The sequence below is a fragment of the Cyanistes caeruleus genome, chromosome 3 (assembly GCF_971803275.1).
Source record: "Cyanistes caeruleus chromosome 3, bCyaCae1.hap1.1, whole genome shotgun sequence".
Taxonomy (NCBI): Eukaryota; Metazoa; Chordata; class Aves; order Passeriformes; family Paridae; genus Cyanistes; species Cyanistes caeruleus.
Window position 1 is genome coordinate 65785436 of NC_141703.1, and position 27105 is coordinate 65812540.

The 27105-nt window shown below is 37.1% G+C and overlaps 1 protein-coding gene across 2 annotated transcripts in view; it reads left to right on the forward strand.

The window, feature by feature from the left end:
* Positions 1–18298, forward strand: part of DCLK1 (doublecortin like kinase 1) — a 235011-nt gene extending 216713 nt beyond the window's left edge. The window contains exons 16-18 of one of the 2 annotated variants that reach the window (XM_086881571.1): positions 2395–2508; positions 8145–8218; positions 16883–18298. In XM_086881571.1, coding sequence (XP_086737697.1) covers positions 2395–2508; positions 8145–8218; positions 16883–16940 — 246 coding nt within the window. In that variant the 3' untranslated portion in view covers positions 16941–18298. The remainder of the gene's footprint in view (positions 1–2394; positions 2509–8144; positions 8219–16882) is intronic. The other variant, XM_086881570.1, reaches the window with a different exon arrangement.
* Positions 18299–27105: the final 8807 nt, after the last annotated feature.

Below are 27105 nucleotides of genomic sequence, written 5' to 3' on the forward strand. Positions count from 1 at the left end.
TGCAAATATGAAACCAGTTTTTATCAATTACTGGAATTACTCCAAGACCTTGTGCCTCTTTTTTATTGTTTTTTATCTTGAATTGTTGAAAATAGACCATGAAAAGTATTTTTCAGATGATTAAAAAAAACCCTGAAAAAAACCAAAACAACAAAAAACAAAACCAAAACACCCCAAAACAAAAACCAAAACTTTGTTTATATTGTCCATGTGAAAACTCAAATCCTGGGACAGAGTTTTCAAACTGTTTTGGCTGCTCAGCTTCTGAGGTGTGCACAGGAGAGCTCTTCTTTCAGACTATTAGCAGTCAAGATCTTCTGAAGCTCATAACTCTTTAAAATTCCCAGATGGAGCAGCAAAAGTCACTGGTCACCTTTTAAAAAAATCTTGTGATTAATGCTAACATTGAGATGAAATTCTATGGTCCTAACCCACTTGCAAAAGCAAAGACTTAAAATAGGGGAAAGGAGCAGTTAACCTCTTCAGGCTTTGACATCCATCCAATTTCAGCAACCCAATGGAATTCTTGTCAGCAGTGTTTATACTGTTCTCCAATTCTGTAACTTAACTTGCTGATTCTGATCAATTTGATATTTGATAGTTTTTTTTTTTCACTTCTTGCCTTTTAAAACTGCAGAGCAGCTTGTTTTGTATTTAGTTAAACAGCTGTCATCTCTTACCCTCAATAGCTATCTATTTTATTGTTCACTGAATTCCAGGAGCCAGCTTAATATATATTGATTCGTTTATAAAGCACGTTTGAATAAAAGAGAACTACTAAACATCAGGTGGAACCAAGAGTAGTAATAAAAACTTAGTAACAATAGAGGAATTCTGATATATCCCTATGCTGCATCTTGAATTGAGCTGGAAGGTATTACATCTAAAAGCTGGAGTCCAAACTATGCATCTGTGGTGTGTTGCCACTGGAACTGTGGGTGTGGTGCTTCACCAATAAAATATGACCACAGTCTTGGTAACTATTGTCTTCTCTGTAATTTGGTCTTTTGACAAGATGACATGAATGCTTGGCAGACTTTTATGTCAAGAAAGCCAAGAGAATGATTTTATTTTTCTTCCCTCCTCTTGTGAAGAGGAGTTCACTTTACAGACTAGCTTTCTGCTGGGAAAGGCAAGGTCAATGGGAAGCAGGTCATTTTTAGGGGTCATGTACCACTGTGCCAGGACTCCCCAGTGCTAGACAATAATCAACTACTGGGTTGTATTGTTTTGTTTTGTGTTTTGCAGCTGTGTGCACTTGACCATATTTTGCCAGCTGAGACATTTTGTTAAGGGGTGAGTAAGGGATCTCTAAACACAAACTCCCCAAGCTAAATAAATAACAAACCCTACCAACCTCCCTAAAATTCCCATATGCTCACTGAACTCGTGATTTACTGCAGCAGCTCTGAAACTCTTTAAGGGCACTCGTAATGTGTGAAAAATAAAAATAAGAAAGTGCCTGTCATCTCTCACTATTCTGATCTTGTCTCGTTTGACTTTATTCTGCTAGGATTTTGTCTAAGTGGAGTTTAAGAATTATTTCAGCTGTTTATTTATTTACACACCATGCAGCACCAGTTAGTGATGACTATGGCATGGGGACAGTGACCTGATACCCTGTATATTTTTGCCTCTTCTACATTCGTTTCCTATTCCACCTATTCTGCATATATGTTGCCTGAAATCCTGCCTATTCTGCTAATGGGGAGGTCTCACTGAGAAGTGGCTTTTTGCACATTTTTCAGGCATAAAGCTCTTTTCTACAATATCTAAAAAAGCCTCCTCTTTTATTGGGCTTGAATTCAGCCAGTGGACTTGTGCAAAACCACAAACTCTATTTGTTCTGCTGGGGTTTCTCCTCAGCATGGAGGATGCTAGCTTGCTTTGGTGCAGGGATCCAGGTTTGCTCTGCAAAGTGGGATGTCTCAGCTGAAAGGAAAAATGTCCCAGCCCAGCCTCTTGTTTTTGTAATATCTTGGATACTTTTTACTTTTGAGGTCATTATCATTAAATTTATGTGGTGAGTAAACAGAATCTTAAGCACATCTGAAATCCTCAGGCTCTGAAATATTAATGGGCGGAAAAATAACCGGGTAGTGGTAATTAAGATATGGTAGAAAGAAAAATGAAATATTTAACCATTATTAATGAACATTGCCTAAAGTTTGAGCAGAAAATATTGGGTAAAGAAGAAGAGAGATACTGCTTGGTGCCATATTATTTTCATCTTGTAAGTACCTTAAGTCTATTGATGGAGACAATGATTGACCCATATTTTAATACAAGGATTTTGCAAACTTTTCTATATTGATATGACCTATCCAAATCACCTCACAAATCCTTTTTTCATCTTTCTTCTCTGAAGTTTCACTTTGCTTTATTTGTCTGCAGGATGATGGCCTTCCAGAGAATGAACATCAGCTCTCAGTAGCTGGGAAGATAAAGAAGCATTTCAACACAGGCCCTAAGCCGAACAGCACAGCAGCTGGAGTTTCTGTCATAGCAGTAAGCATCTGAAATACACAGATGAAACAGATTTATGTGCCCACCAGACAGTTATGTGTTTAGGACACCAAAGGAAACCAGAGAGGTTAGATAATTGTAGCACTGAATTAATATAAGCATAGTTAGACTGGTATCCTGCACAGCTTCTCCTTAAATTCTCCTTGTGAGTCACATTGTTATTTAACAGCCCTAGGAGATATAACTGTACACACAGCACACAGTTCCATATTTCACCAGAAGATCAGTGGACCTAACTCCAAAGTGAATTCTACAATTTGAACGGTGGGATCATGACATTTTACTTGGCAGCAGACTCATCGTATGGATTTAGGCCACACAGTGACTGTAGCAGGACAGCACCACTTTAGAGTGGAAACTGCTTAAAACTTTAACTGCAAATCTGTATGGCAGACTGAGCCTCTCTTCTTTGAAGACATGAAAGAAAGCAATGCTGCCTCGCTGCTGCCTTCATGGTTAACATGAGTCTAGCCACTCCAGATTTAGCTGGGCAGCAGCATTTTATTGTAGTGCCACACACAACCTGCTTCCCTGTCAGCAGAAGTATTTACTGGGGTAAAGACTAAATGGAACTTCTTGCTGCCTTCTGTCATGTTGTAATTCCAGTGGAGCCATTCTAGGTTTGAATGTGTTGGAGTGTCTGAAGCAAAGCTTGGCCAAAACTTTGACCAAGCTTTACTGTGGTTTCAATGGCATCCTCAGTGGAGTATACATCACATACTATTGTATTTTTTCCTCACAGATGAACATGTGTATGACATATAGATGGACACAGGATATAGTCAGCATATGAAGAGATTATTCATACTAATGCCATTGAATAGTAACATGCACATCCTTCACATTTTTGATACATCTGCTTGTGTTTGTAAGCTTTCCTTTATTACTCATAGTAATGTGAACACTCCAAAGAGTCACTAAAAATGTGACATGTTAAACGTAACCATTCCCATATCAGATTACTCAGTGTTCATTCCCAGCTTCCATAAATTGCAGGTGGTGTGACTGCACATGTACACTTTCTTGTACTGTTTCCACTTTCATGTTTCTCAGCTCAGCCCCTCCAGTGTTGAGTTAAATCAGCATGAAATAAATTCAGCTCAGCACATGCAATCTGGCTCACAGGTGTGAAGTGCTTGTGCAGCAAAATGGATACTGTCTCAAAGTTACTTGGTATAAGTACTTAAAATTTCAAGCTGTGCCTCTCTCATATTTTTTTCTTTACTCTTTCCTACCCTGAATGTTCTCAACATGGAAGCAAGTTGTTCCTCATGCTTTTCCTAGATTTTCTCGGTCATCAGCTAACATAGTCAGCATTTATTTATTTTCATTTTTAAGCAATAATACTGCAGCAACTCTCCCACAACTAAAACATCACATACCCATTGCTCATCTGAACTGCAGGTATGTTCTTAATAGACTAGCTGAAATTGTGTTCCTACTGAATGGACTGCCAGCACGCTTGTCCATGGGAATTACTGCTCAAATCCTCCATGCTAATGACTTCAAAGCTTAAAAGCAAGAAATGATGCCTCTGTCCTCATCCATCCCTTGCCTCCTTTACGTTTTTAATATCCCTGCCCTCCTCTTTTTTTTATTTTCCCCAGTTGCTTTGCCAAGGGTTTGCAGCAATTTAACACCTGAGTAATCAAAAAGGCACTGTAGTGAATCTGTCCACTGCAAAACATAAGGAAAAAATGTATATGATTAATTATATTCTTAATTGCTTCTCTTTATTTTTTAGTGTTTGGAAATTTAACAGATTATTTTTAGTGATCATCTCTGTCGGCAAACTTCATATCCTGACACAATTGATCCTGCAACTTGGCCTATAAAGTAGAAATGTTTAGAATACTTTTACATAATTCAGAAAGTGGTTTGATTATGGGAAGAAATGGGGAAGTATAGACCTCTTTAGTGTTTTAGTAATGTTTCAGAATGCTAGATAATTTTCGTTTTATGAAAAAAATTAGTTTTGTTTTCTACAAAAATAATTTAATATGTAAAAGCCAAAAGCAGAACAACGTCTTTAAATGTTGTTTCTGCATTTGGAAGTCTATTTAATATGCATTTGACATGCATGTCACCAGGGTTCTATGTTTGGGAATCTCCCTTTAACTGTGAAATCTCTAATAAGATAAAATTAAATCCTATTAACAAAGACTGCTCTAGATTTAGAATATTCAAAATATGTATAGATGCTGTAACATACTATTTGGCACTAAAGACATGCACTAACTATACTTGCTATTAAAATACTGGGGGTTTGTGCCTGCCTGTATGTTTACATACTTTTTGAGAGAGTGCTTGTGTATATAATATATAGAGTTGCCTTCTATATATTATATAACACATCTGTGTCTGTGTTTGTGAAAATGTGTTAATATGTGCTTATATTTCTATAGCTTACTTAATAGTATGAAAGATAAATATTATCATTATTTTGAGTATTTTAACTCTGTTTATGTACAGAGCTTGCTAATATGTGGTATTTAGTTCTTAGTTTGTCCTCACATTGGTATGATATGATATTATATGCCTTTTTCCTCTGGTGGTAAGAGTAACACACCTCAAAGATCTCAAGGAGTATTTACCATATGCACCAATTAAAACTATAATATGAAAATTAAGTTCCTAAAGATGTGTCTCTGGTCAGCTTGACTGAAAGGAAGTTTGAAGCCATGTGTGTTTTGCATACAACTTCTGTGGCTACTGCTTCCTTCAGCAATGTCCAAATTGCATTGATTCCTTTGGTTCAGATTTATGTCTGCTTTATTGGTGTGGTAATCTCTGTAAAAGTTGTCTCCGTCTGTCCAAGGCAGAGACATCCTACTTCTCGTGCATGTGTCCAGACTTCAAGTTTGTCCACATTTGAAAAGATTTGTCAGTTTGGACAAACTACCCTAATGAACATGTGCATGCTTAGCAAAACAGTTCTTTTGCTGATGTAGTAGAACGATTTCTCAAACAAAATTAACTATACAAGCAAAGAGACTTTTCTGTTGATGCAATAATACATCATTAGAAGTTCTGCCAGAGTAACTATGTCAGCTGGGAAAAAATTCCCCTGAACCAACATAGCTTTGCCAGCAAAATTTTAATTGGAGAGCTAGCTTTTAAAACAGCAAGAGAATTAGCAAGTTCCTAAAAAACACTGCTTGCTGATGAGAGAGTGCATAGGACAAATATCACTTTACTTGCCCTGTTCTTAAACTCTTATCACAGGCGTTGACTACCGGTCTCTGTGGGAGATGGTTCGGGCTAGTGCCCCTCCGTCTGTGTCAGAACGGCCACATTGCTGTTAAACATGTGCCAAAATATTTGCTGGATCATGTTTCTCATACAGCTTTTCAATAGGAGCAGTATTTTTTAGTTCTGTGATGGTGTTTATAAAAGGCGCTGCAGTAAAAACATAAAACCAGACTTGTATTAAATAGAATTTTTAAAATTTAGGGGTAGATTTTATTCTTCAGTTCTTCAAGGATGTCAATTCCTTTTATTTTGGTTTGGCCACAAAAAAAAAAAAAAAAAGCACCCTTGTGGCTTTACCCTCTGGGCTTCAGTAACAGTGGCTATTGCTGTTACGAACACAAAACTCTTTTTGAGAATGCTTCTGCAATCCAAAGGTGTGCTGTAATTCCTTGTATGAACCGAGCATCGTTTAATATATGTCCTTGTCTGAAGTGTTAAATCTTAGCCTGTATGTCATCACTTTGGTACTTGCACTTTTGCCATTGTTAAGACAGAGAAAAAGACTAATGCTAATCTGCTGTTAAGGTTGTATGAGGTCTCTGTCTTGGCAATGGGAATAAACTCCAGCTGGAGATGCAGAGTAAACAACAAGTTGAACAGAAAAGGAGAAAAGCTGCTTAGAAAGTTGGTGCAGCTCTCTTCTGCTTACAGGGTCCTGGGCTGAGGACCCTGGCAATGTGCAGGCAGCGTGTGGGTCATTGTCCTGCATTCTGCTGGTTTTAAAATAAAATCACCAACACCAAGTGGAATTTTTAGCCATGGATTTCTTGGGTGGTGTGGAGGAGAAGCCAAGTCTAGCCTGTAAGTTTTGCTTAAAGTCTTAAAGCTGAACCTGTGTCTCGGCTATCCCTTCACATCTGTTGTCTGTGTTGTCCTGGGGTCCTTGTCCACAGTTGGGTTTCTCATGGCAGGATTTCCACACCACCAGAATTGTTTCAGCTCTTGTTAGGGAGCGATTCTCCCCATTTTCTCTGCATTATTTTTTGGCTATTCGATTTTAGGGCAATATTTTTGATCTGCTTTTTAGGAAAAACATTCCTTTTGTGTGTTTTATGTGCAGCATACAAGGAAGCCAGTAGATGGCAATAGCAGACCAGTGTAGTTAAGCCAACACAAATTTAACTCTAGGTACAAGGTTCCCATGGTTTTAAACAGGAAACATCCTTTAAATAATTCTAAATAAGATGAAAGACGCATTCTTTAAACAAAATAGAATAAATTATTAAATTCTACACTTTCAGGGGAGTCATCAAGAAAAAGTTAAATTTGCAGTTAGTTTCTAACTCCCCTTGAAGTAGTCAGTACCTGGAAATGCATTGAACTGCTTTTCTGAATTTAGAATTAGAAACTATCAGTATTGGAAATAGATGCCGCACTCTTACTGAAGGACAAAATGGCCTTTTCCCTTCACAGACCAAAAATCTGAAAATCATTGCAATAGTTTTAGAGCAGCCAGAGTATCTCCATCAAGACTTTTTTCCCCCCAACATTTTATGTAATTTGGCTAAATTATGTTTCCACCGTCTGTTAGTGCAGTACAGAAGGGCTAGGGAAAAGAGCATATTTTCTTTGTTCCTATGCACATGATTTTGCTAATGATAAACCAAACTTGAAAGATCTGTATTCCTTAAGTAATATCAGCACAGTTTCCTGGACACAATGTTAAGTTCATTTCCATTTTGACTTTAATTGGTGCAATTTTAAGCCAAATAGTTTTGTACTGTTATCTTTTTGAGCATGAGGTGTAAGCTGAAATGATAAACAATGTTATTCATGGCTCTGAGTAGTCCTACTCTCCAAGGTTAACGCATTTTTAGAAATGAATTACCATGATTGATGGGGTATCAAAACCTGATTCTTTTCATCTTTACACATTCCATGATTATGAAGCAGTCTAATTTAAGCCTTGTGTAGTCTGTCTAGCCTGCTCCTTGTGATGGTTGCACTGCATTTAATTTATTTTTAATTATTATTATTAAACTTCTCAGTTTAATTGCAAAAGATAACATTCTATTACTGGTATGTGCAACTTAAAAGGGCACTGCTGTCTTTGGAGGTAACGAGATATTTCAGACTTTTAAATGAATGCATTATGCATTAACTAACCTATTCGCAAACTCCATTTTAGTTCAAATAAATTGGCTTCTAATTTGGCAAGACCAAATCTAGAATTAGTATCTTTTTCTTTTATTTCTTTACCTTTTTTTTTTTCTCCTTTTTCTTCTGCGGTACGTAGCTTTAGGATGTTAGATAAGAGTGAAAGTGAAAACAGTAAATATGCACTAAATAAGGAACAGCTTGCTCTGGAGTCTGAATTCTCTAGCCTAATGTCGATCCACTGAGTTGCCCCATTTCTCTCTGCTCAGCTGGACCACGGGTTTACCATCAAGAGATCAGGGTCTTTGGACTACTACCAACAACCAGGAATGTATTGGATAAGGTATGAGATGGTGCAGCGCCAACAGTCAGTGTTTCCATGGCAACGTGCTGGCAGTCTCCATTAACCAGTTCCTTCAGTGGATAAACATGCTTTTTGATTTGTTATCCGGTCCATATGCTGCTTTATCAGTTTCGTTTTAATCTTGATTGAGATGCCACACCCCCTCATTCCCTTTCTTCACCCATCCCTCACACCCACATTGCCAGCTTTCTCTTCATCGCACATGCTCAGTATCAATCTCCCCTATAGTTAAAAGGACAGTGTATATAGAAAATCTACAGATATGCTGAAGTACGCACCCTCCCCCTCCCTTCTGCTTGTTAAGGCATCTGCTTCCCCTGTGCTCCTGTTTCAAAACACACGGAGCAGCAACAGGCTCTCAGCATATATTTTCCTCTTTTTCCATACAAGATGTGGAGCTATATACTGTCATTTTAAACCCACTAAACACAATCCTTACCTTAGATTGAACAATGCATTTGCATAATGTGGGCATAGAAACTCTCCCAAGTTCACTGAAATACAATGCATTGTATGTGCTGGTAAGCTTGTGTTTCTAACAATGCATTCCTTCTCTTTTCTTTTTAAAACCCTTCTGATACCTATTTATTTTGATTTGATTTTTTTTTTTTTTTTAAATATTGCATGAGTCTCTTGGATATATTTTTCTTCATTGTGTAACTGTGCCAGGGTTGCGTTAGCTGCCTTAACTTGTATGATAAAATGGGGCTCTGGGCGGGAGGGGCTTATTCTGGAGTGGGGGCGAGGAGGGTTCCAGGTCTGATAGCCCACAAGAGGCCCACACGCCTCCTCAATAAAGCCAGGGCTCTGGAATTTCTATCAAGTGGTTACTTGCTGTCCTTTTCCTTATTACTCACAAGACCTACATTTTGATGGCTGGAGAAATTTTTGTAAGCTTACTGTGAAATCGGTGTTTTCTAACACTGCCTTTAAAAACTTGTCTGTGAGGGGTTTGTAAAACCTCAGCAAAGTAACCACCTTAGCAAAACAGCAGAGATGGTCACTGTGAGTGTTTCCAGTAAAGTAACACTCCCACCCTGGATCATTTCACCAAGTGCATGGATCGGGCTACAGCACGCTTTCCATAAAACCTAACGGTTCCCTGAGCGCACACTGAGGGCTAAGTAGTTTCTGACATGGATGTTCTGGGGAAAGAAAAACAAAACAAACCCAAAACGAAGCCTATTTTTCAGGCAAAAAGTAGAAAAGTCAATCCAATTCATGAGCAGAACGCTGGCTAGCAAAAATTGAGAAAGACTCTCACTCCAGGTGCTGGAGTGTGCAGCAGTGCCTGTAATTCATCTAGTTCCACCCTATCGCACTTGTGGTGGTGGCTGCAAATCCACCGTGACCTGCAAGGGCAGAGCAAAACCTGCTGATCTGTCCTTTCACTTGGCATCCTCCTTCGTGCTCCTTGGTTTTGGAGAAGGGGGAATGGGACCTGAGTGCCCAGCTTTAGATGACTGTGGGTTTGATAGTATTAGAGGAATTTTCTGCCGAAGTAGGAAAGACAGCATTTTCTGTCAAGCAGAACTTTAACGAAGAGTTGCAAATTTAATGACTGCTCTGTAAAATGGTGGGGAAGATCACATGAGCTTCATTTATCTTCCTGGAGTTTAATTGCTGTCCATGGTCAGTTTACACACTTTTTCTGATTTACATTTTTTATTTTACATTTTAAAAAGATAGCAAGCAAAGAAAGTCCTTCCATTTGCTATACACAATATTTGGCTCTTTTAAAACCCCTGCTTCTGGGGGAGCAGATCACCAGAAGCAGGAGCCTGTGAGACAAGTGGACATCTCAGATTGGCCTTGACTCAGTTTAACTGCATTGCCCGTGTTTTGAAACGAACCATATGCATTTTGAAGAGGTCGGGGGAAGGCTCTAAGTCTGCAACTTGGTAAATAAATAAAGCTATATATAAAAAAAAAAAAAAAGTCATTTGACTAAAGCACTAGTAATGGCTGCCATCAGCATACAAAATGACACAACCCTGAATAATGGGCTGGAGCAGATGGGCGATAATCTCTCTTATTCACACATAAACTGCTCTGTTTTCCAGCTGGGGGCAGTAACAACAGTGTTTATAATTAGGGCTTTCTAAACTGTGCACCTAGTGTGGAAAGGCAAATTGGGAGATCAGGGCTTCTAGGCGTGGATGCTTAATTAGGAAATCCTCTGCAAGGGGGTACAGTGGACCGAGCACTGCCCTGTGTTTGGGCCTCTCTCATCTCCCAGAAACATGCAGCTGCTGTGGTGACCAAAGTTTTAGTCTAAATAAAACCATTTTGATGTAGAAAGTGTTTAGTTTTTAGTAGTGCAGATGCAAAACATATGAAAAGGTTCATCAATTCATGTCTATAAAACAAATAATTTATCACAGGCTCATGAAAATTATTCTGAATTCACAAGTACAGCTAAAAATGAAACCATATCTCAAGGAAAATGTAATGCTCTCTTTGTTAGTGTGAAACTACTCGTTTCTTCTGCGCCCCTATTTTTGTTTCTATCTGTAGTTTCTAGAAGTCTTCTAAAATACTTTTAAAATTGCACAATTTCCTTCTTCAACAGCCAGAAAACCTTGTCCTTTCTCTGCCTAAAAGACTTCTGTTTTCAAAGTCCTTCAAAATCCTGTTTTTTCTGAATGTATTCTGCATCCTCTTTTATTCCCTTCCAGTGAGATAATACATGCAGAAGTGACATGTTTTTTTAGATACAGCAGGAGTTGTTGTAGCTGGCATGAGCTATAATGTCTGGAAAATCTTTCACAGTTCCTTGAATATGAGGATCAGGGAAAACATAGGGACGAAATCAGTAAATTCATTTGCACCCCAGACATGCTTTAAAGCCAATCCACCAAATATTGTTGGAATATCAGCCATGCAGTCAGAGGTGCGGTAAAGGCCAAAGCAGCATCAGTAGGGGACAAGTCTTGTAGGTTCCAGTTAAAACCCTGAAGACTGGGCGGATTCAGAGTATCAAAGGAGCACAGAGTGGTTGCATCCAGCAGAGTATTAGTAGAAAATGTCAGTCTGTGCATTAGTATATATATTATATTAGTATAGAATATTAGGGTATGTTATTTTCTATATATCCAAGACACCTAGAAAAGCAAAATGGGTAAAATATAATCCAGGAAGTGTATGGAAAAGTCATTAATGATCTATCATATATATATATGAATATATAATGACAATAGAAAGGAGATGAGTTATACTAGATGCTTAACAAAATTATCAATCTGGTCAATATTAAATTCATAAATACTAGATTTTTAAAATACAGTTCTCACTGTCACAGTTAAAAATATATCTAAATAGCTCATTTGAAAACCCATAATTCCATCCTCTGTGTTTGGTTCCTAGTTCACATTACTTTGCATCTGTTGAGTTACTTACACCTGTCCCAAGTGGATACAACACACTTTCAAGTCAAAAGTTACAGCCAGACATCTTGATGATGGGATAAGGAAGCTGGGATTCAGTCTTGCTATCTGTAAATTGCCATTTTGAATAACATAAAACCTTCTGTAAACTGAATATTGGTAAATACAGGCAGATACCTAAAATAATTTAAAATCTCCCGATCTTTGAGTAAAAAAAAACCACAACTGATTTACAAACTATAAATAAAATTTACTCATGCAAACAACTTGGCACTAACTCTCTTCCACATGTAATTGAAACCAGCTGAGGAATTGTGTCTCTAAAAAGGGGGATGTCAAAGAGTAAACAAAAACTTAAACACAGCAATATGAATTCAACAGTTATGTATATAGAATACTTGTCTTTGTGTTCACTTACCAATGCAGTACAAAGCATTGATTTGGTTTTCTTTCTTTTTTACTTTCATTTTAGCTAAATTTCATGCCAGAAGTTACATGGTGTGCTAAAGCATTGTGCTTTTGTATTTGGAGGTCTGGGTTCAAATCCACTCGATTAATTTGTCCCCTCGATGTGGTCATTTGCACGTCTCCAAATCACCGTGTAACTTGACTTAGTTATACCTTGTGCCTGAGGGACTAAAAATACCATGAGTGTCTTGCTCCTGGACTGAGGTGCATTGCTAAGTATGAAGTACTCTCAAAAAAGTGTCTTGATTCATGAATCAATCACACTTATATATATATATATATATATATATATATGAATATATATTGTGTATATATAAATATATATATATATCTATAACCTGAGAAACCCATGGAAAATAAATTAAATAAAATATGAGACTGAAGGGCTGCCTGGCTTGTACCTCAAGCAATGTTTAATGGTCTTTTTCAGAGCAAGGAAATCTTTTAATGTATAAAAGTCACTAGACAGAAGTTTAAAGAAATAAGATAAACTTATCTGGGTGAGAGCATTTGACTGTGTGTGTAAAACTGTGGATATAAAAGGATGTACTTGGAGAAAAATACCAGTGTTTCAATACGTATATTCATCTAATTCCACACGCTAAACAAAGGTTCACAAAAATTGCTAACAAATTGCAAGTATACTCCTGCAGAATAAAAGCAAGGGAAGGGAAGGGTTTCTTAGATTAATGCGTGAACAGCTGCATCCCCAGTTTAGTCTCCTAGCTGGTATGAATAATGTATGGACTAAGAGGCAAAATGCACATTAATGTTCTTTTATTAATGGAACTAATATATATCTATACTTGGTGGCCAGCAGTAAATTAAGACAAGTGAAAAGAATAACAGTCACTGCTAACTTTCATAAAATTCAGTTTCTTTAATCCAGTAATTACTGGCCTGACAGAAAATATCAGCCCACAGCTAAAATAAGGCTTTTCCTAAATGTGGCAAATCCACCACATATATCAAAGCAGTTGTAGTTTTTGAAAATCTGTTCATAAATACATAGTGCAGTGTTTTCCAAGATAAAAAATAAAATTGTATGTCTCAGGATTCCTGTAATTTCAAGTGGCAGAAATCAGAATGAAGACACTCTTTAAGGAAAAATCCTGGAGAAATATGTCAATAACAGAAAAAATGATATTTTAAAACAATGCTCTGGTACTACTAATTAAATGCATTTCCAAAAATGGCTTGGTAACCATTTGGTACTGGATGTCAGGATTACTAAATGTTGATGCAAAATACATTAGTTCTTAATGAAGTACTTCAGACCTATCACCACCAAATTATTAGAGGCAATCTACTTATCTTCTGCTGGATAAGAAGCTCTGCATTTTCTCATATGGATTGCAGAAGGGCAGCTGCATGTCTTAAATAAGAATGCTGTCTGCATTTTAGTTGCCATTACTCTCATATAGTGCTCAAAGTTTTCAGTCTCTAACCTAGAGCCAGGAAAAATAAAATGTCAAAATGTGATAATGAAAATATGGGATTTGCAGCCCTGTGAAGCATAAGTGCACTTCAGATCCTCCTATTATTCATTGAAAGGGTCGCTTGAAGTAGAAATGTCCTGGAAATCCATAATGGACTGGTTCATGCACCGGTGAACCACCCAGATGAACAGCAGGTGAAAGAGTGCATCTGTTAAACCAAGGCAATGTGTATAAGAGGCCTTTGTTACAAAAACATCAATAATAATGAAAAAGCTGATTTTTGGAATATGTCCATGTCCACAAGAAAATACAGGAGGTGAAAATCACACTTACAAAACACATGCAGTCAATACTCATTTGTATCTATCTTACCATCTTCTCTGCATTGCAAAGGATGGAACTGTCATATTTTGAAATTCTTTTGAGGTAAAAAGTAACCACGACATCATTAAGTGAAAAATAGCATTTTTTGCAGAATGCAGAGCCACAATACCATCAGCAGTGTGTTACACACTGGAGTGTCAAATGTCATCGAAACATTGGAGAAAATAACCCTGTTCTTGCAAGTTCTGTAAGGACTGAACACTCTGTTGCCAGAAGTGCCCCATTTCGTAGTTCTGACGTGGTAAACACTAAACATTAGAATATGACCTGTGTATTTTCGCTTTCACTGGATAAATACTGACCTCTTCGACTCTCTGTGACTTTGTAACTTTTTATTCAATAAGCTTTTTGGGTGAGAAATGTGCTGGATGTCTCTCAGCCCAGGAGAGAAACCACAATAATGCCCCAGACTCTAAAAGGATGTCTTTACTAAGAACAATTAGATCAATCCAGGCCAAACACTGGATAAAAATGTAAAGAAAAACAGTCACAAAATATCTCAGGAAGTTTCTGAAGGGTTAGGAAAGAAAAACAAAACAATACATGGTTTTGGCCTGACAAACTAGAGCACCATAAGGGTGCTAGATTAGGTGAGACAGTCAGGCATTAGCTTAATATTTTTTATTATTGAGGGAGGGAATGACTTTACGTATATTTAAGCAGATTTAAAGACGAGTCTCTAAAGCTTTTCCAACAATCATAGAAAGATAATATCTTGGGTTTATTTTTAAAGGCATCTTTTAAAAGATGTCCTGGTACCTAGTTATCTTTGTTGTTTATAAAAAGCAATATCCTAAAAAAACTGTTTTCTTATACATTCCTTTATGTGTAAGTTATCTAAATTTAAATACCTTCAGATTTTACATATGCATTTGCCATTCTCATGTAGTAGGTTTTAAAAATAAATTCTGAATTTAATACAAGGATTTTTATTTATTCAACAAGAAATGTTTAAGTTTCTCAGGGGAGAGTATCTATTACGACAGGATGATGTGATGTGGTTTAAACTTTAAATAAATGCTTATTTCCTGTAAGCATAAAAAAATATCCTTTAAATGGAAATCTGTATTTTATAGAGGGGTAATATATGCCATTCTTTTCAATTTTCACACAAAATTACATACTGTAAGCAGTATATTCACTGTGTGTAAAAGATCTTGGTATTCTTCTGTTTCACATTAAAAATAATCAAAAACCGAATTGGTTCAAGGCTAAGAACCATAGAAGGCATAGAAAATACTAATTAGCTCTCTTAACCAAAAGATAGCAGTAAACAAAAGAAATTAAAAAAAATTGGCAGATGAAAAGTGTTGGATTTTGTAGCAATTATCATTTAAAATATAGGGATGAACTTATCAAAGTGGATCATTTTACCCTTTTAAAGTAGCACTATATAGGAGACAGAAAAATATTTCTGGACACAAAAATAATAGTTCAGCAATATAGCCAAACTAAATCCATTTGCTATAGTAGTTCTGTACTCCTGTCCATCTTTCTGTCTCTGTTACATCATTATTGAATGCTGGTTGCATTATTTGAAAGCATGGATTGCTCTAATGCTATTCTGCACCAGTATGATGGATTTAGTTTTCATTTCAGTCTCAAAACTGTGTTGGCTATAAATACATTTCTTCTCTCCTATGAGGCTCACACTGTAAGTGGTAAATTTTCTAGAGAAATCAGTCATGCATATCTTAAGAGAACACAGTAAATCCTTTGAAGCAGAATAACCTTTTGGCTGCATTCCTTTAAATAGACCTTTTCATTATAGGGACAAATTTTACAAGCCTTTTGAGTGAAACCTATTAAGTTCTCAAAGTTATCTTTGCTTCCAGTGCCATGATTAGATACTTGGTTGCATTTTGTATGTCATCTTACTGGTCACCTGCCTTTTCCCGTTTTGCTTTTTTCAAAAGAGTCGTGGGATAGGATTTAAGGGGACAGCCCTGCTTCAGAAGCAGCTAACCATGTGTCAAAGTGCTCTTGCTGAATCAAGGCCATCCTGTGAATTTATAATTTTACAATGATTTCAGGGACTGCAGTCTAAGATCCCATAATCAAGGAGACAGCAAAACCCAGGCCTGTGCTTGAAACTGATAGTCAAACTAGGGCTACCCTTACTTGGGTTGAAGTTTCACCTCATAAATGTGCCAGAAAAGCAGAAGAAAGGAGGTGGCTAGAAGTTACGGCCATCTTAATAAGAATCGCATTCTCAATAAATGGCAGAATGATCAAAAAACAATGCCCATCAGGTAAATATTGCTTTTTCACATTCCTGGACACCTTATCTAGACGTGGATAAAATTAGCAGAGTATTGAATTCACCAGACCTTGGTTAACAGGAAGAGACAGTGTGGTCAGGCTAAACAGGTCTTTCCGTCAGAGCTCTTCAGCGTTCTCCCTAAGAACATCCATTGAGCGGCATGATGTGTCAAGGAGCTGGGCTAGCTCCCTTCGGTGTTTGTTTTTCTCTCTTGTCTGACAACTTCATCACAATCCATCTTTGTTAGCTGATTGCACTGACTTGAACACGGGTGAGTGTGTATCAGCCTTCATTAGGTCAAATCAAAGACAAGTGTACATCTCTGCCTTGCCTGTAGAAACAGATTTATACTTTGAGAAGGGTGGGGGGAAGGTCACTTGGTATTTGGCTTGAAATTTGATCCTGTTAAAGGATGAAATTAATAACATCCAGAAGTAGAACATATGGCATCCATATATATGGCACTGTATCTGCTTGATGATGTCACGCTACCTCTTAAGGTTTGGAAAATGCACTTTTTAAAGCATTTAGCTATGTTGTGGGCTCAACCTTTCAGACCTGACTGAGACAGAGCAGGCTTAATTTGGTCTGTACATTTATTATCCCTGGTATTTGCAGGCCACATAAAACCTCATGGTTTTCATTATCTTTGCATTTCACACACAGCCTAATTTCATTTATTCTCATTTTATGCCCCTGCCAGACCACCGCTCTTGATAAGGAGAGGCAGGTTTTCCGACGAAGACGCAACCAGGATGTGAGGGGACGTTATAAGGCTCAGCAAGCTCCACCCGAACTCAACTCCGAATCGGAAGACTATTCACCAAGTTCATCCGAGACTGTTCGCTCACCTAACTCACCCTTTTAATAAAACACTTTTTCTCAAAAGTCTTGGCTTTAACCCTTTGAGACCCTGAAACTACTTCAGGCCGTGTGGAGTGAATACAGCTGATCTATCCAGCAGTAAACGCTGGGATGGTGGAACACAAAAGGGTGCTCACAGAATCTTTGTAAGAATAATTTCCTAATTGATTGAAATACTTGTTCTCTGTTTAGATTGCGACTTGCTGCTACTAAGATCCTCAAAGGGTTAAGGCTATTTTGCTTTTTTATTTAAAGATAGAAGCAGTGAATGTTTTCATCAGTGGAGCTAGGAACTGCAGTATGTAATTTTAGCACATGTTAACCCTCTGAGTAAATGATCACCTTGAATCTTGACAACCCATATTAGGGTCTTATTCTGGCTTTTTTGCTTTTATACGCACATATCTTTTATAGTATCCTGAAGTTCCTTGCCTATTTCTGGCCAAAAATATATCAAATGTACTACTGCTTAGGAATTATAAATATAGGCTTAAAACTGAAAATAAAATTAAACAAATGGTATCTTCTGCAGCAGCTCATTCCAAACCTGCATTGTACTTCCACACAGAGTGACTGATATTGGAGGATATGGTGCAGGGTTAAACGGGAAATTCATTTAGGGCATTCTCATGGTTTACAGAAGATAACATGATGATGGCTACAAAAGATTGCTTCCATATAGTTTGCTGCTAATGATAATGTCGTGTTTTGGGAAATTGCTTGAGGACACTTTCTGTCGTGTAATAGTATGTAATGATCTAGTTGAGAAATTCCTGGTTCCTTTGCATCACATTCAGGAATGTACAGGCACCCTCTTGGCATGACCTGGTTATTCCAGCAGAGCCATTTAAAAAGATTAACACTAATGAGCATTACCCTTTAAATAGCTAGAGTACTTCTAAATCGGGGAAAATACAAGTCATTTAATATATATGTAAAGCCTAAATTGAATTAGCAAAAGTTTTGTCTTTAGAATGGAGAAACTAAAAATGATTCACCAGTTTTATTTGTAATATTTAATAAAATGGGCATTTACACAGAGTATATCTATATTACTGGTTTGTTAAAACCTCAAGACAACATTACAGCTTTTTATTTGACCATTATCATAAAGTTGGCTTCCACAGAAATAATATAGTCTGTAGACTTTTGCTTCAGATGTGATAATTAAAAAAAAAAAAAAAGGCTCAGAATTTCACTTCAATGAAAGAAGAAACTTTCAAAATCATGTTCTAAAATAAAAAACATTGTGAAATTTATAGTTTCTTTTATTGATCATATAAAAATGGAATTTTCTCCTCCAAAGCTAAAGTTTTCTCACAGTGTTTTTTAAAAGTCACATATGGTTTCCTCTTTCTCTCTCTCTCTCTCTCTCTCTCTCTCTTTCTCTCACTCTTTATCTTCCTCCAACCTTGCCCTTTATCTCTTTCTTCCTTTCTTCCTTTTCCTTTCCTATTACACAGCCAGAAGTATCAATATACTTCAAAAAATGACATGCAGATTTTCTCAGCTTTCTGGGAAGTATAAATAAATTTTTCAGGAACAGGGCAAGTTGCCCACAGAATCGTTCCCATTCTGAGTGGTGTTTGTTCATTGAACTGTCCGTATGAGCAGTTGTGGCAGCCAATGTATATCTTCAGCTGGTGGGGGCTAGTGTAAAGCTCTTTTGCACTTCTAGGTGGAAGTATCAGTTGAACTATAGTTCAAGAAACATTGGAATTCCATTTCTTCATCCTACAAAGTACATCTTTCATTGCCTCAGACATGAAAATTTATATATTGAAAGCTCTGAAGACTTTAAACACAGGAATTTAATCTTGTGGATCTTCACACAAGTGGTATAAGTATTTCTTACAGATTTTTTTTTTAATTCATCCAATATTGATAATCTAGAAGTGAGATATTTAGTAGAAATTGGTTCTCCAGGCTTTCTGGGTAATACAGAGAGATGAGCATTCCAGGTTTGATTCATCTTACCTGACATGGGCACACATTTTAGCCAGGACTCATGTTTTGATTAACCTATTGGTCTCACTCCATTGACTGTAGAAGGAACTGCTGGTGGAAACTTACATCAGACACCAACTTCAAATTATGAGTTTACTAGAAAGTCATCGAAGCCATCGGGAGACTGATCTCTGAATGTATGTCTGTGAGCAGAAGGCCTGTTTATGGCCTCAGTTACTCTGTCTGGAACCTGAGTAACAACGTTTTAAAGCAAGTGAAGCAAATAAGAGAACTCCATTGGGGCAGGAGGTGAAGGGACAAAGGAACTGCCATGTAAAAGTTCTCGGATTTTAGGCTTTGGGAAAGGGTTGTATCTGTGTGTCAGATCCTTGGCTATAACCATCCAACCCTCAACTTGTTGTGGAGAGAAGATGCTCAGTAGATAGGGAGCAACCACTGCCATCTTAATGGTTGTACATCTGTAACTTTTGGATGGGACAAGGATTATTTTTCCATAGGATCAAAACCTCAGTCAAGATAAAGCCTTCTTTGCCGCTTACCTACCCTAATTTACAGTAGGTCAGAATCTGGCACAAGTTTGACCAGCACTGACCTTCCCACATTTTATCACAGCCTTCCTTTTAGAAGAGATACAGCTCAGACATGTAAATGCAAGACATACATGTGGTAATAAAAAAGTGTCCATTGATACCACATGCTCCTTGACTCTTGTGAAAATTTGGCAGTCTTAAAGCAAAGGCCAATGTTCATTCTTCTTAATTAGAGAGAGAGTCAGGAGGAAAAAATACGTTTCACCCTTATGCATGAGAAATATTATTCAAAAACCCATCTGGGATTTTCCTGTCACCTTTTCTTTGCTTTGGAATACAGGGTTATCATTAAAATAAGATGTTTGGCTCCTTCATCTTAGACCATCTTGTATTACTTAAAATGTATGTAAAAATAATCCTAGATCCTGAAAATCCTACTCATCCCCAGCATCTTATGTTTCTGATCTTTGGTTCATGTTTTATGAACATAACTATAAAAATATTTCTCTAAGTTATTTTTAGGTTTGTGAGAGACTGTGTTTCAAATTGCTGATATCCTATTTTAGGTTTCAAGGAAAGGTATCTGAATATTTGAACTGTTTCAAAAGAGTTTGTGGTGATGATTTAAAATATATCCATATATCCATAGATATATATTTTAATATATCCATATATATGTATATATATTTATGGTTTCATGGAAGCTACAATGGTTTAGGCTTGTTTGGAAGTGACTGCCAATTTTTTTTAACCTAACCTCTGAGTTCTTGGGGGTAAGTGAAGACAGAATCTGTGCCCAATATAAATATTGAAACACTAACAAAAAAAAAAAGAAATCAAACATAATAGACTATTTCTAATGTGATGATCTGGGAGAACACATAGCACACTGTGGTCATTTTACTGTAATACAGACCAGTTCCTCTGATTTTTTTCTTCATTTCCCTTTTGAATCATTGGCTGGTATTGCTGCTAAATGTGAACAAGAATTGCTTTAGTTAGCAGAGATGGATGGCAGTTGTGGTAGGCACCATCTATCACCAAGGAGATGGAGACAAGCACTTCCGAAGGGTGACTCAGGTCATTAATGTTTGGTCTCTGGAGATGTCTGACAGCCTGATCTTTGTATTAGCAGGAAAGTAGAAAAGGGTCACTTCCAGCTTAATTCCTCTCAATTAAATATAAGCAGGGATAATGTGGACTCTAACCTAAGTGCTATATTCTAGTGAGCTTACATGCAGTAAGCAAACTTTGATGTGAAAATGCAGTACTGGATAGCACAGGATTAGCTATAAGGTAGTGAGCTGGGAATTGTCTCATCTAGATGTATCTGTCTAAGAGTTAAGCATCTAATATAGGGCAATAATCTAAGCTTCCCATACAGGTGCTACAGACTGGCTTCTCTAACAGATAATTAAAATTCTAGGATGGATTAATCACTCATGAGATGAGGAGCCCAAATCTATTTAAAACATGATTTATTAAGTCATGACATATAAATTAGTTTTTCTGTAAGTTAAAATTTTTATAGCATTAATATACAAAAAATCCAGAATACTATGGTTCTACTCAGAGGGTTAACAGAAAAGCACTAGGCATGCTGATTACATTGGTGTATCCAAACTGCTTTGCTTTTTTAGCCAGTGTTTGCTGATTTTTTCAGAAAATTCTTGAAAAAATTCAAGTTTGAGATAATTTAAGTGTTGTTGTTTAAGGAATTTCTATAACCAAATTAATCTTATTTTTAGCTCAAGTTATCACAGGAATAATATGTATCATTGATGCAGTGTAAGTCTGTAGTTACCAATTTTATTAATTCCACAAGTGATTCCAGAAATCTCTCTTTTTTTAAGTACTTATTATAGAGCTTACAATGGTGGCATAGGTGACTGAGACTGTCTTTCTTATTGGTAAACAAACAATATTGTAATTTCAAGAAAGTCCTAAGAATCAGCTTTTCAGTTTGGTAGTGTACTAGTTAGGGGAAAGCTATCTCATTACATGCATTGTGTAAATCATCTTTGTAGATGAAGATTGTTCATATTAATGAACACATTCTTTTTTCCTTGACATTGTAGCAGAAACTGTTTACTTGTTAATGAACAACCAATACATTAATTTGCTTCAGACTGTTAGAGGGGAAAGTGAGATTCCAGTCATTGACAATGTTATTGCTTTACAGTAGCCCTCATCTAATTTAAATGTGGTGCATACTACAATAAGCAAAGCCAAACCTATGAATAAACTCCTGAAAAAGCCTGGTGGGTCTTTATTCAGTTGGGTGCTCGCATACAGTAGCATGTGACAGCAGGAAGGCTTTCAAGAATTGTTGAAATGAAAGCGATATATCCACAAATAAGAGCTAAATTGCAATCCTTTCCCTATGGGGCATATATGTTTGAAAAGAAAAAATAAAGAAAAGAAAAGAAAAAATTGGCTCAGAGGTTTGCAGTGGTACTATATTACCACAGGGCAAGTACATTAAATCATTGTTATTTGCTAGCCTGGGGTATATGTTGGAAAATGGCATCTTTTTTATTTAGTTTAGATTGTGGGCAGGGAGAGCTTTCCTCATATTATTGCAGTGCCTGCTAGTGCTGCCATGGTTAAGGCTGTGTTAGTATTTCCATTATAAACTCTTAGTCTCAAAGGTTTTTAGTTTGATTGTAAAAATTTGCTTCAGGCAGAAACTTGGCATACGATTTTTCAGCTCAGAGCGGTTCTTTTCCTAAAATATGAGAGAAATCAGCTTTACCTCTTCAACATTTATTTTCTAAGTGTACACAAACATTTGTGGACACAAAGGCAGTTTTTATGCAGCTCATTTCAGATGTGTCATGTTTTCAAGCATATCTCACAGGTCTTAACTACAAAGGCGACAGCTAAGGACTTTTGGGCATTTTGAAAACCGGGAAGAAAACTCAATGATCAAGAGCAAAAATGTTCCACATGTGGGAGAGTTTTATTTTGACGTGACAAGCATTTAAAGTTTGCACAGTAACGGGTATGTATACGCCCTGCTGAGTGCTCATGTAATTCCTAAACCCATTAGTTTAAGTCATTTCATGTAGAAAATGCTAAATGTGAATGTGCTGAATTTCACTGTAAGACAGGGAAAAGAAGCAGTTTTGTCTTGTGTTTTATAGTAGCACCATGGACAAAGCTGGCAATGCACCAGCGAAAGGGGTCCAGGAAGAGAAGGATGAAAAGGGCATGTTTTCTCTTAAGGGGAAAAAAAATTGTCTGAATAGGACAGAGTTGAAAGCTCACACTGAATAAGATAGGTATCAAAAGCAATTTAAAAAGCATAAGTATGGAACCATTTGAAAACTATAAAAGTGCAAGGGAGCCATGCAGTGTAGTGAATCCATGCGTGGAACCAATCACCTACTAATCTGGAGCAAATTTACAGCTACAAACAGGCATAATTAATACACAAATCAAACACACCCCTTGGCAGATGGAATTGAAATCCTAGCCCTTTTAGCAAACATAATGCAGACCTTTCCCTCGTATATTCACTAAATGAGACCGTGTGTAGCTGTTTGAAGTAGTGTTGCACACAGACTAGTGGGGAAATTAGGTGTTTAAAAAATGGCTGCAAATTAATTGTTTTTAATAGCAATTCTACCTCACTGGGTCCTTTTGGGAAATGACAGCTTTTAAAAAGGCGATGTCTATGCATTTTATATTTATGTGCATATATAGTTGGTTAGTCCATGCCAAATGGCTTCAGTAAGAATTGAGTTGCTATACTGAGGCTTCATGTTGCCTGAAGTTTTCTGCAACAGGGGCCAGAGGAAGGGGCAAAGTGTCCATGAAATAAAGAATTCGTGGATTGATCCACCTGTAATGGAGATGTCTTCCTAATCTTTGATCTCTTGGGTGATAATCTTTATCAACTTGGGTGATAAACCACAGTGCTCAGTCATGTCCAGAAGTATTCTTCCTACCTAAGTGGGTGGGGAGGGGACACTGGGTAGAGCTTGGCACCCATTTTCTTGGCACCTGCCTACAGCTGCCGACAGTGCTGCACATTTTGTCAAGCCATGTGTAAATATCAGGTTGAGAAACTAACTGTTTGCACCAAATGATAGAGCCAGAGAAACACATACATAGTGATTAGCCATGACAAGGGTAGACTGACATTTGGAAGATGGATCCTGACCAACTGATCAGTCAGATTTTTGAGAATTTTTCCAGTAGAACCATTGGAACCGAGAAACTCCAAATGATTGTTAGGTGCTACTTGATCTGTTCATGAAAAACTTTCCTCTTGAGGTGTTTCTGATATGTCCCCATATATGTTTCGATATAGGAAGACTCTGGACTCAAAAAGCCAGAAGACAGCTTTATTTCTATGTGTCTAAGAGATTTTCATGCTAGTGATGAGTTATTCATACACATATAATTTTAGGTGTCTTGAAAAAAAAAAAAAGCAGTGATGAAAAAGAAGCTTAGTTTACTTGTCGAGAGTTACTCTCAGGAAGAGCTGACATTACTACCACATCTATTACTGCTGCTATTACTATTACTATTCCACTACTGCCACCATTGCCCTTCGGAGGTAATGGCTTTATTTGACCATCTCCATTAGATGCCTGCAATGCTTCAAACCTGCCAGTAAGACCAGCAAGGTCTTATATGAATAAGAACATCCATAAATTTGTTTTCTTTTCAAACAGAATGCCCACAGCTATCGAAGCTGGGTTCCATCATATGGTGAGAGTTTGAGAATTGGAAAGAGAGGTATTGGTAAGTTGAATTACAGGATTATTTGTAAAGTGTAAAATGTCCAAGGGAATTCCTGGTGCTGTATCTTGCAAAACGAAGTGATAGATATTTTTTTTTTTTTCTTCAGAAAATTTAAGCATGTAAGAAAATGCAAATAAGCCCTTGAGATATGAACTTCTGATAATTTGGTGTTTATCATTAATCTTAACAAGGTGTAATCTTTGTGACATTGCTTCAAGATAAAAGGGAGATAGAATTTAAGGTGTGTAAGGTTAGATCTTGGCAACTTTTGCCTTTGCAGTTAAGGGGTGGGAGGAATCAAATTGACTGCATGATACTAAAACAAGCAGTTCCGAAGAGGCATTTCCAGAGAGTCGGTGTGAAAAAAAGAGGGAGGAGGAGGACTCTTGAGTATATCCCAAAGTTATATCACTTGCCATGTGTGCTGATCTTTGGTGTCTTATCTGAGGGGAAAAAAACAATTGCTTGCATTGGTCCAAGGTTAAAGACATATCCACTATAACTTATTTTTTGTTTTATTAAGGAATTAATAATAAGATTTTATATTCTGCCTGAAAGGAAATTGTTAAAGGATTACTGGAGTGTGAAATTAAATAGCACTTCTCTCATGCCTGCTAAAAAGCCATCTAAGGAAGTGGTGGCCTTCAAACAAGTTTCGAAGTTATTTAAATTTAGAAAAAATTTAATAGTTTTTGAAATCTCAGAAATTGCTATGTATTTGATTGGCATAAAGGAATCTTTAATTTTCAAGGTACTAATTAAATAACTTCTATATGTTACACATTCCTGCAAAAATAAGGAGGAAAGACAAATTTTTAAAATGTGGGTGAACAGAAATTACATCTGATATTATCACCTTAATTTATGAGCTAAATTTTTAAGTTGCTGCATACTCTTATGTCAAATATTTGCTCTAATTAGGTGATAAAGGAATAGAAATGGAAAAAACACTTAATCCTTCAGCTCTGCCCTCAGCTTCTGAGTTCATGTTTCTTGAGCAGACAATCATTACAATATATTTCAACTCAGTCATCACAAGCAAGCACCAAGGTGTTAGATCCAACTGCATTCCTGAGAATCTGTGCACAAGTTTTAAGAATTAGCCACATCCTAGCTTTCCCACATAAACCTCTGTACCAAGTGAGCCTTGATGAACATGATTATAAAAAAAGTATGTAACTATTCAGAAAATTCTCCCTTCATGTGTTAGTGTCCCAGCACAGGAGATGAGTTTTGATAGAGGTGTGGAAATCAAGTACAGTCCAGCTGTGGACAGACAGGCTTTATATCTAGTGCCCTTCAACACTGTACATACCAACTCTCATGAAAAATGTGAATGCTATTTTACAGTGGAAGCCTGCTAAATCCCACTAATGATTGGAATTTTGATTGTAAATGGCCGGATTTTAGGAATTGGAAGGTGAATTAAGAAATACAATAAAGGATCAGAGGATAATGCATTGCATAGTGTACTCTTTCATTTGTTCTGATTTAATTTTAATTTTGTATTTCTTTCATTATCAGCAAGTGTGCTGGAGTATAAAAATTACAAGTAATATGAGATCCCACCAGGGCTCTCTGATAATTTTTGTTGAAAGGCAGGAAAAGTGCTATTTTATCTATGTTGATAAAAGCATATATTTAACCCTACTTTCAATTACAAGGTAATAGTTGCAATTTAACCACTGGTTCATGGAATGATTCTTGATGCAGGACATAGCTGCAGAACTAGAGAGTCTGTTGGATGTTTGTCTGCCTAGAATATTTTATTTTTTTCCACAGGATTATTAATTAGCAACAGGGTTATAGATATGTGGTACTTTCCCTTTTGGATTTTGTCATCCCAAGGAGTTTGTCCTCCATCTTACTGTCAACACAAGATTTTGGCATGCCAAAATGAAGGCTAATGATTTGTGAACACCATAATCTTTTGTGACCCTTCACTGTCAACCCTTTTCTCCTCTGCTCCCTTCCACACACCTCCAGCCTCTCCAGGCCACTTGTTTCTTTCTCCTCTCCTACTTCTCTTGTGTGGTCCAAATATTGTACATCTGTGTGTAAAACAGAGCAGGGAAACTGCTCCAGGGGAATAAAAAAGCTTTGCCCTGCATTAATTACCTGGTTCTGTTCATTGTTTCCATGCACCAGCATGCAAGGAAATGGGGTATAAAGAAACTGACTGCTGCAGTGGGAAGATGGGACTGCTTTCGAGAGCAGTGGTGGCTTAAATAGTGAATGACAGTAAGGGGTAAGGGCTGAAAAGTGTGTGTTATGTCTTTTGGGATTAACACTGTTGTTCTTTATATTTGGACTTTCAAATACTTTTTGTTTTGAATAAACTGAAAGAGTGGGGTGCTGTGAAGAAATATTACAATTACAGAAGAAGAAAGACTTGGAGGAAGCTGGAGCACAGCATGTTTAAGTATTGCACACAATGAAAAGGGGAATATGTGGAGAGGAGGCATTATGTGTTATCTTCAAATTACAGGTTTTTAGATTTAAATTTAGGTTTCTTTAGGTTTTTGCAATGCTTTCTACAGGACAATAATGGAAGACATGCAGAGACTCTATCCTGCAGTCACTTGTCCTCATGTGGTAGATGACCTACAGCTTTTTTATTTGTTGCCACCTAACCTTCAAGATGGGAAAATGCAGTTGCTGAAAACCCTAAGCCTTTAATGCTGCCCTGATTGTAGCTTCTTGCTCTGCCCCAAAGCTGCACTGGCTGGGCTATGTTTTCCACTTATGGTGTAGGTAGAAATCTAAACTCTGGCCTGCTGTGTACCAGCATTTGCACTGCTGGTCTCTG